At 40.8% G+C, this 11,019-nt stretch overlaps 1 protein-coding gene across 2 annotated transcripts; it reads right to left on the bottom strand.

Moving 5' to 3' along the window:
- Positions 1-1,741: 1,741 nt before the first annotated feature.
- Positions 1,742-10,212, bottom strand: sepsecs (Sep (O-phosphoserine) tRNA:Sec (selenocysteine) tRNA synthase). Of its 2 annotated transcripts, none has more exons than XM_020630426.3 (12): positions 10,077-10,212; positions 9,313-9,428; positions 9,063-9,217; positions 8,637-8,755; positions 8,197-8,355; positions 7,880-8,033; positions 7,666-7,768; positions 7,349-7,478; positions 5,807-5,898; positions 3,964-4,057; positions 3,705-3,795; positions 1,742-2,239 (listed from the first exon to the last, which is right to left on the bottom strand). In XM_020630426.3, the coding sequence occupies exons 2-12, from the start codon at positions 9,424-9,426 to the stop codon at positions 1,978-1,980; spliced, it is 1,473 nt and encodes a 490-aa protein (XP_020486082.2). In that variant the 5' UTR covers positions 9,427-9,428; positions 10,077-10,212; the 3' UTR covers positions 1,742-1,977. The 2 variants fall into 2 exon arrangements, with proteins under 2 accessions (XP_020486082.2, XP_020486083.2); XM_020630427.3 differs by having other exon boundaries at positions 9,313-9,485; positions 10,077-10,201.
- Between the last annotated feature and the right edge of the window lie 807 nt (positions 10,213-11,019).

Raw genomic sequence — 11,019 nt, 5'->3', positions numbered from 1 at the left:
TCTCTGAACTCTGCCCGGCAGCTGCTGAGAGCTCGGAGCAAAGGGCCATTTGTCATCCAGCAACATCCCTGAGGTACTTCGGCTGATGATTGAGTGCGTTGCGTGCAGAATTGAGAGGAATATTTTTAAAGGCAGTCTATTTTCGTAGGGAGAGATGAACGTAAACAATCATTTGGGGTTTTTTTGGGGGGGGGACAAGACACTTTGAGTGTCTTCTGGTATTTTAAGATTATAGGTTAAAATGTGGCTGTACTCTGGATTGCATGGGCTGTTCTCTGTTTGCACGGATAGCTGGATTGCATAAAAAAAAAAAACAGACAGTGACGGCCGAAGATAGTATTTCAGTGCAAGCCCTTTTTCTGATTTGCACACTGCAGCAGATTGTTCAAAAGAGGAGGGTCCTTTAAAGGCTGGCCAGCACAAAACAAGTGTGTCTGACTCTGAAGGAACTCTGCAAACTTCAGCAAAAGACTGCGACAGGAAAGGAGAGAGAAAAGAAACAAAACAACAATCTTTTGACTGTTATGACACATCCAGCACATTAAGAACCAGCTTTGTGCACGATAACCAAATAGAGCGTTCCATATGCAAATCAAATGATGCAGCTGATAACACGCTGATCAAAAGGGGCAGAAGGCTTAATTCAGAACAGTTTCTCTTCTTACTGTGCTGCACTGAACCAGCGTTCACAGTCCACGCAGTGTTTTTCCACAATATTTTTGTATTCTTCAGTTTAGCTTGGGGGCAGCTGAAGTGTGCTGACGCAGCACCTTTATCCGTCCAGCTCCAGAGAAGATTTACAAAAAGGCTGCCGGGTGGATTGGATTCAGGGCTGAGAGCTGCTTTACAAACTCCACAAAAAAACAAACGTACATGTGCTGACTGTCTAAAATGCATGCACACCTGGGGACAGCTCAGATGAAGCATAGACCAAGACGACAGCTGGCACTTCAAGTTCTGAATCTGAATCCCACACAAGTGATTGAACTCCAGAACATGCAGCAGCATCATCTTCTTCTTCACATGCCCAAAACTCTGAACGAGAAGTCAATCTCTAGCATTTGCAGCAGATAAAAAAAAGAGAGAGGAAACAGGAAGAACTTGGACTGAGCATGCAGTTATTGAAATATAGATTAGTCATCAGTGAGTGAGGCTTTAGTTGGAGTCTATTTTTGTGCCTCAGGGTACGCGCTGCCCTGCTTCCTAATGACTGAGGGATATAACAGATGTAAGCAAACCTCTGGAATGTGCAAAGGAGGAGGAGTCCTGTGAAGTTAAAGACTATTCCCCGGTGAAGCTCTGACTGAATCCAGAGTACATGTAATGTGGAAAAAGTAAAACAAAGCACAACACTTGATTACACATCTCTTAAATTGTTAATGTTCCTTGCACTGTGCTTTTCCTTTACCAAACACAGGAGCGATCTATGTTTAGTGTGCTTCATTGATCCCTTCCTCCTTGCCTTGCGTTTCAGAGCCTGAAAGTAAATGTCCGATAGAGTGAGTTCAAATGGGAGTGAATGGCTCGGCGTCATTCCTATCACATTACAACACAGTGCAAAAGACATGGCACAACATCTTACATTACACAGCTATATTCCTCTATAAATCGATGAGTAGGAATGCTAATGTATTCCCCAAACATGAGTCCAGCTGGCTAATTTATAGAATATTTCAGCCCATAATGGCACTATGGAGGCTTTAGTTAAGAAGAAATGACACAAAGAAAGTAAAGGCTGGTGTTGATTGTAGACCCATAATCTATTTGAAGTCAAAATCCCAAAACAAAGGAAGAAATGTTCAACATATACAGACAACAATCAAATCGTCTTTGCAGACACGTTGGCGTTACTTGCAAATCAGTGGTGAACATTCAGATTCTCTTAAGGTCATATTTGTACAAAGCTCGTGTCCTTTAATATTCTTCATACAAGCTCACCTTCAGAAATGATTTGGTCTTCTTTGACTGTCAGATTTTTTATTTTTGCTCAGTTACTCCCTGGCTAGTGTCCTCATGTCCAGATAGAAGAACCTGGGGACTACTTTGTGCAGCGTTTCCCTCTTTCTTCAGGGTCTTCAGGCACTTGTCGAGCCTTTTGATGCACAGCGTCACGTCCTCCCGAGCGATTCCCACAGCCGAGGCGGCGTTGAGGTAAGGACAGGGGTACGCCTCAGAGTGCGACATGAAGCCGCGGAACGTGTGGCCGCTTATGGTCTGCTCCTTGTCCAGCGGTATAACCCTGGAAACATGGGCGTAATACACAGGAGAGCATTTACTCCAAAAGTAGTGGACATTTTTGCTCTTGAGCTGTTCAGGATTGATCTTTCTTCAGCTACCCAAACATGCCGCATGTGCACTTCACTGTTAATACTTTGATTTGTGCTTTTTAAAAATGAACTTCTAAAAATCTAACATTGATTTACAGATTGAATCTATAATAAGTAATAACGTAAGTGCGTTGTTTGTGTTCAAACATCTCGGTTGGTTGGTTGTTGTCTATTTGAAGTCTGACGTTTGAAATCTGTTACAAACTCATCATACAGCCAAACCTTCCATGTTTCTAGAGATGCAGATTGAAAAGAAGAAAGAAACTGCTCAAATGTAAAAACATGCATGTGATATTTCATCTCTGTCAGGACAGTTTAGACTCACTTCATTGTGAAATCAATTACTGGCTACTACGAGAAAGCATTATGATAAGAGGAATGCATTTTAATTCAATGAAGATCTCAGTTAATCGGCTCTGCTTGATATGACAGTAAGTCTCTGATGATGTGGAAAAATGGCCGCTCGGGTTAGCAATGCAAACACTTTATTAAACATGTGCTGTTATTAAGATGAATGTGTCGCTGAAGCTTTCATCTTAGAAGTAAACAGAGCTTAAGGGAGGGGTATAAATGATCAGAGTGAAGTTTGAATGTTGAACATTGAAACATGTTCACTTGCTGAAAACCAAAAAGAGAAATAAAGTGGGAGTGGAGTGGACCCAATCTCTGCTTCTTTTCAATGCGACTGAGCCATTAGTGCATTCAAATCTGAACAAAACAGGCGCAAAAGAATGACCCGAATAAATCATTCATTTGGGATATTTTAATATTTAAACAGGTGTTTGGACAAAAACCATTAAAAGGAAAAAGAGTCAAACAAAAGCACAGCAGGACTTCGAATTCTGTGTTTTTCCAGCTACTGCACACTGGGCAAGTTCTAAAAATAATGAACTTGGATCTATTGTCTCAGTGTTCTTTTCAAGTAAATAAGGAGTTATGATGTCTAACAAATTCTCAACATTTGGGGTTGTTAGAAGGAGGGGGGGGGGGGGGGGGGGGGGACAATGAAGATTAAGCTTGACCAAGTGAAGTGAGCCCCTGGAGGTCAAAGCTGTGCGGTCCAAGCAGACACAGCATGGGGTTCCTAATGGAAACATCCAGATAAATTAGGAGACGCCCCTAAAAGGATGGCCGGTCTAATCAACTTAAGTAGTTCCCGCTCCGCCATATTCAGCAGATCCATCTGGCTGATTGCTTCCGCCCCTCCTTTCTTTCCTCTGGCTGGTTTGTTTGCCAACACACAGCTCATCCTTTCACTTCTCAAGGACAAAAACAAACCCATTGTTTTTTTTGGTTTTTTTTTACACTTCCTAACATGGTGACTCACATACACCTCCACATGCTTCTGTTTTTTTTCTTTTCTTCAAATGTTCATACCTTGCTCCTGACACTTGCCGGGTGAACAGCATGGAGCCCAGCTGAGTCACTGCCTTGTCGCTCTCGGCCTGGAGTCCATCCAGAGACATGGCTGGAGGAGAGAGAGGCCGAAACCCAGGACACAAACAAACAAAATTCGCTTTTTATTTAAAAAAAAAAAAAACAACGTAAAATGTGCTGTTATCACTTCAGAATTGTTCTTTAAACTCCTCAAAACACACACAAATCCACAGTCTTCGGACCTGTGCTTTGAGCTTACCCAGTGAAATGGGGTTATGTGGGGTGTGAAGCAATCTCTCCCCATGTGCTATGGCCAGACTCTTCAGCTCCTGAGCCAGCAACAAATAAATCTCCTGCAGGGCATTCAGACACAGAGAGGAGGCATGAAGAGACAGCACTAGAGGCAGCGGGGGCCATACGATAGAGCTATAAATAGAAACACAATTCTCCTTTCAGACTCTGCCACGGTCTTATTTTAGCAGCAGAAGCAGCAGCCTTATTTTTTTTTATTGCTTATCAAGCAAATCTCTCTGCAAGCAGACCGCTCCCATCCCCCTTCTCCACTCCGATTGTGTTTCCCCCCGTGCTTAAGCATAAGAAAAGTGTCCACTTCCCATCTATCTCCGGCAAGGATCTTAACTCATCCACCTCAGGGATCAATTAGAGAAGCAGGAGAGGAGGAAGACATGCTTTCGTCTTGAGATTTAATCTTCCACGTGTTTAAAAAAAATGCTGACTAAGTGTGTTTAGTGCAGAGTCTTAAAGCAGTCAGTACATCAAAGCACGGCGTGGACGCAAATGTTATGAGCCAAGACCAGGTGGGAAAGGAGAAAAAAAACTACAAATCCCATTGTTTTGTTTTTTTTTTGTTGCTGTTTACTCCCAAGAGAAGCACTGCACACTACAGGAGCTTTTCTCTGCAACAGTCGGAGAGTGTCTGCTGACTCATACTTTCCAAATTTGAAAAACATCATGAAAGGAAAATTTGTTTTTGTTTTTCTGTCATGAGTCAGACACAAACAGCCTCACAATAATGTCTCCAAGTGGCCCTTGTTCTCTAACAACAATGGGTGACTTCTCCATCCTTGGAGAGGACAGGCGCAAGTGGTGGAAGGGGTGCACGGCTACGACTCTGCAGACAATAAGAGTGTGTGCAAGAAAAAAAAAAAAACACACACATAATCTGCCGGTTCTCTCTCTCTCTCTCTCGATATATGCCTGTAAACCAATCCTCACGGATGAAATTTCTGAATTATTTAAAGCTTTGGACCCCAGGGGCATCCGTGGAAATCACTCAGTTCTGCAGACAATATGGAAAATGGGTCTTTTGCATGAATTATGCATAGTTTGGACATGAAGAAATCAATAAGCAGCGATGGTGTTTGGACAAGTGAGAAGCTAGAAGAATAAACTAGATGTATGTTTCTGCTTTAGAGTTAGTTTTACGCTAATTTGTGGCATTGTATTCTATTGCCCAGTTGAGTTAGGGATCATTCTTGATGAAGTAATGTATTCTAAATGGATTTTAGAAGTAGGGAACACCCAAAAAGAACATTTTATTCATCTCCTTTCTAAAAAAAAACAAAAAACTTAAAGGAAGATTCATTTATTTCTGCATCTTTTCCAAGTTCTGAGCATCACCAGAAACAGATTTCTACCTGCACATTTACAGTACATTTATGCCACAGCAGCTCTGAGGTGTGAGAATGCTGCAGTGCCTACCATTTGAAAAGGGGAACTGCTGCATTGTGAGCTCGGCTTTAAAAGCAGAGAGCCGCCTCGGGAGGCTTTCTGAAAAACTTCAGGATCAATCGTATCTCGCTATAGCATAATCCTCCCTCCACATCGCTCGTTTCTCAGTCAGACAGCAGGTATACAAAGAGGTGTACACACACACACATACACACGGTCATGGCATGTGACGCACTGCAATTCAATAGGACTTATGTAAGCTGTTTTTTTGTTTTTTTTTGGGCTTCAGGGGAAATATGTTGACACAGCATGCATAGAAAACAAACTCAGGCTGATACTGCTGCAGTGTTTTTATATGCAAGTTATGCTTTACATATAAAGCTTTATGATGATGTAATGTGTGCTCTCACCTTTCTTACTGACAGGAGTTTTTTGTAGCCGTTGGCTCCCAGACTGAGAAGGGTAATGAGGACGTCGAGGGAAGGTGAGGCGGATGCTCGACCTGGAAAAAGAGGGGCCAAGAGGTGACTTTGCTGGGCAGATATAGAAACAAGACAGAGTCTGCTGTGTGTTAAGCCTATTGATGCTATTTAAAAAAAGAAAAATGAAAGTGAAAGCATAAAGCAGCTAAATATAACAGGAGGCTGATGGAATAAGGAGGAGGAAGAGATGTCACAGCCCTCAGACTTTCCTGGGAATGAGATTTGGTGGTTTTATATGATGAACAGGAGTGGGTTAAGATTGTTGGCAACTTCCATGCAATGTCAAGGGGACCTGAGGGTGAGGATTATTCAATTTAAAACTCTGCACTGATTTTATTAGACCCTCAGTAGACTTTCCAGACTTGGCTTAAAATACTCAGGTACTAGCTGGAAGTGTGGATAAAGGTGCAGTACACTGGATCATGAGTTATGGTCATGCTCCTTGATTAATCAATTATTTATCTTAATGATACATTTTATTGTTTGTCTGTTTTCATTTTAAGACACTCTAGAAGTGCTGAGCCCTGACTTGGTTGTGGTTTGTGTGAGGGTTAAGATTTATGGTGTGTTATTGTAACAGATTGCATTATGTATACCATGTGATATGACTCACGTGTTTATTATGAAATACAAACTGAAAATCATGACATTGGTGGAATTATTCTTCACATATTTTCCCTGTTTTGGACTTCATGTTTAATGAATTATTTAAGGTTAATTTGTGTTAAAACAAAATGAAATGTTGATGCATATTCAGAGAGTTGGCTTTTTCTTTCTAAGTACAAGAAATGTTAAATTTGTTTATCTTTATGTCCAAGCTCCTTTGAAATGTGTTGCCGTCATCAAATTAGAAATGGGCAGAAATTTAGTACTCAGAAAGTTAGAAATTCCATATGTTATCTTTGTGCTTTTTTTTTTTTTTTTTTAAAGGTTTATTTTTGGGCTTTTTCAGCCTTTATTTTAGAGATAGGAGGATGGATAGAGTCAGAAATCAGGGATGGAGGGGGTGAGGAATGACATGTGGGAAAGGAGCCACAGGTCAGATTTAAACCTAGGGTTCATATTCGGTTTTTCTTTACACACCGTGTCGCTACTTGTTTAGAAACGGGGTTTGTAATTTGTCACCTCAAAGAGTATTTTAAAAAGTCTGTAGAGTGACCACGGGTAGATTTCAATCAATATCATTGAGCGCTGAAGTACTGCAAAAACAAAACAACTGTCTCCATTTAAAAAAAAAAAAAAAAAAACTGGCCATGAATTCAAGGAGAAAAGAATAACAAACACACTTTAAAAAAAAGAAGCCAGTATTGTTTTTTGTTTTTTTTCAACACTTCATTGTCGTCAACATGTCTGATTATTTATGACATCACTGGGTTCCCAACATTCTTATAACTTCAAACTGTGAAGTGCAACTCATCTAGAGAAAATAAATACATGAAGTAGCTCAGATAAAGTGTTGGTATTACTCACCTGGGTACATCTTGCTTATCTCCTGTATGAAGGACTCATCAAAACCTGCTATTATAGCGCCACCTACTGGAACCATGAAGTTCTTGTCCAAGCTCTGAACAAAGGCATCGATTCTCCCCACACGAGCTCCCTGATGACACAAAGACAAATATAAGGACACTATCTTTCATATGCAAAGTGTTTAAAAAAAAAAAAAGATGCTTTTATAGCATACATTTTATTTTCCAGACCTGACACGTGCCGTCACACGTGTACAAGTGAGGGCAAGCATCAGAAAAATACACAGGACTCATGTTTAAAGGAAGAGTGGAGCCTACCTGTTGTATGAGGTGCATGCATTTGGATGACTGCACTCCGTACGCATTGTTTACTATATGTGGAATGTCATATTTGGCACACATAGAGGCCAGCTCCTCGAGCCTGCACGACAAGATAATGATTAACCACACACTTCACATTACTCAATACATGCATTTCTAAATCCTCTGCTTGGATCATAAGAGGGTGACAGAGGGATTGTTTGTTTCTTGCCTGTCGGGGACCCGAGGGGCAAAGCAGGACGTTGTCGAGTGAACACATAGGATGTTCTCGGCACCGAGCTCCGTGATTTGTCGCTCAACCGCTTCCAAGTCCGTCCGCAACTCATCGCCCTCAAGAAGGTTCTCCACCACCACGGGCTCAAAGCCTGAATCAGAGTCAGATCGGAAAATCAAAAAGACAATGCAAGGTGATGAGTCCAACAACGACCATTCAGTAAGAACGTTTCTGTGTGATTTGGTGTTTTTGGTAAAAAAAAACCTGTGAGAAGGTGAAAGTGAGTGGACGTCAGATTTGGGTGTCATCATCACCTGCTGTGATCATGGCTTTGAAACAGGACTTCTGGTCGATGCGAGGCCAGATGATGTAGCGAGCCTTGGGTCTGCGGTGACGGAGGGTCAGAAAGCACAGAGTCAAGCTCATCCCTGTCGCCATGGGAACCACGAAGCAGCTCGCCACGCTGCGGACGCCTGTCGTATGAAAGAAACAGAGAAGGTTTGTATTTCATCAATTCACAGTAACAACCAAAAAAAAAAAAAAAAAACCTAAATTAAAAAGGGACACTCCGCTGATTTTAACACGTGAAGTTTGGGATCGTGATTTTTGGAGCTTCGTCCATTTCTAGGTACTGAAGAGTCGGGATACAAGTCAATACGCTCATAATTGAAATGCGCAGAACATCTTGGTTAAGCGGTGCCACATGTTTAACCCTGCAGCGATCGAATACGTTGTAAGGGTATCACATACACACCTGAGAGCTTTAAGATGTCCAACACCACTGAGTTGGTGAGCTTGTTAAGCAGACTGGATCCTGCAGCTTTGGGCTGAATAGCAGCAATGTCACCCGATCGACCGATGCCATGGATCAACCTACGCAAAACAGCTGAATGTCACAACAGGGGCCAATAAACCACCTCATTGTTATCAGCTCTGTTGATTATGTTCACTCAAAAACTAGTAAGACGACTCTGAGTTAAGATATTCTGTTACATGAGTCAACGGTTCAGGAGCTTTTGTGATCAAATACATCATTTCTTATCGAGTCCAGTATCGATAAATTGCACTCCAAATTATAAAACCTGTCAATAAAAGCACGAATCAACGACCATGATCCTTCAATGGGACGCAACATTGTGCAGCGTAACTCGATCTTGAGACGATAAAGATATAGTCAAACCTGTAATGCCGTCTCGCCACGAGGCTGGATGCCACTCTGCCTTCCCGCTCTCCGACACCACAGTTTCCGAGGAAGTTATTGCTGTCCATCACAGCCAGCTCACTCAGAAAGAGCTCTACGGTGCTCTCGCTCCATCCCTCCTCTGGACACTTTCCCTGCGACACACACGATATAAGAAGAAACGTATGAATCTGCAGCGAGCACACAAATGAAGGCAGTTCCCCCTCCCCCACTCCCCTCTCAACATTACCTGCTCCAGGAGGTGTCTGATGAGCTGCTCGTGGCTTCGGCGCGCCTGGCTCCCCTGTCGGATGTAGGAGGATGACACGAGCTTCTCGCTCAGGCCGAAATTTTCACTGTTCATCTCTGTCAAACAAACAGCTTCATTACGTTGAAAATCAGCTCACACGTCAGAGAATGTAACTGTGGAAAACAAAAAACTGCCAAGAAAGAAAGAAAAATCTGAGAGCATTTTTAAATCAAATCTTGAAATCTGTCTTAAAAACTGAATTAAGAAATCAGATCACAACAGGTTATTCAGTTTGTGTTGTTCAAAACTTTTGATTTTGATTGTCCTGACATAACAGGAACAAACTTTTATAAAACTTTTCAGTAGGTTAAACAACAAAACATTTTTTTACAGTGATTTTTGCAAGTCGCTTTCCCACGACTTACAGCTTTTAGTGAAGGACACTGAAGAGTAGTTTGATTTCAGTGAAGCCTGGATGAATACAGACATGCATCTTTACATATTTCACACTCTCACCTTGACAACAAGGTTTCTGTTTGGTGTCCTACTTACATCTATTTTAAATTCAGTTTAGCAGCAAAGCCTATAAGAGAGCAAACTAGTGACGACACCTTATCAAACACTTTGCCCCTCAAGTCATTTTCCTTTGCAGCATGAGTGCCAGCAGCTCTGCTAAAGCTAAGCTAATGTTTACACCAGGTGAACAGGACCTCACAGCTTCAACTCGGCTGCTTTCAGAGGTGACAGTTGTTATAGCTTCTTACCTAACGCTTTCCTCAGGGAGTCAAACCTGCTTTTGAATCGTCAGGCCGTTTCCAACCTGTCAACAGGCGTGAAAACAGTCAGGAAGAGGAGGCAGCGTGGAAGCTGATTCACTCGACAAAAACGTCACGAGGTCACATGACCCACGAGAACGATCACGTGACCGCGTTGCGTTTTCAAATATCGGTCACTTCACAGTGCCGACTTTTTTTATTTTATTTAAAGACTGAATTATTTACAATTTTACTACATTAAATAAGACGACCTTCTATCATATTTTTACAATAAGAAAATACATCTTTAATAGTACATGAATTTATATTTTTTATAGGGAATTTTCACCAGAAGCAAATGACTAAACAAATACGTAAAATAAATATCTAATTTATAAAGCATTATTTTGGAGGAAGCCCTGAATGTAACTGTACACACTAGCTCATAGGCTTCTTAAAAAAAAAATATATATTTTTTTTTTATCAATTTGATAATGCAAATAATAAACACACATAGACTAAACATTTGAACTCAAAATAATGAATCATTTATTTTTTATAACATTTATTTAAATTATCTGCAACATTATTTAACCATAGCGAGTGGTGTAGTATAGTATAATCCAGCTTTATATGTGGAAATAGACCTATAAAAATTCTAAATTTGGTCAAAGTATAGCAAAACAACCAAATCAATGTTGCAAACTGTGGAAAAGTAAAAGTCCAACACTAAAAATTAACTCATATATAAGTACACAAGTATCACCACAAATTAGTTACAAAAGCATAAAAAATAAAGAGAAAATGATGCACGACGATTGTTTTTTAAAGTGAGATTTTGTTTTTTAAAGTGAGACTTTGTTTTTTAAATTGACAAGCCTGTCATATATCTGGATTGATAATTTACGTAGGTGCAAATTACGTGCAAATTTTGAAGAAGAAAAATGTAAAT

The sequence above is a fragment of the Labrus bergylta genome, chromosome 22 (assembly GCF_963930695.1).
Source record: "Labrus bergylta chromosome 22, fLabBer1.1, whole genome shotgun sequence".
NCBI classification, from domain to species: domain Eukaryota; kingdom Metazoa; phylum Chordata; class Actinopteri; order Labriformes; family Labridae; genus Labrus; species Labrus bergylta.
Note: the sequence above shows the minus strand (reverse complement) of the source record. Positions and strands in the feature narration are given on the sequence as shown.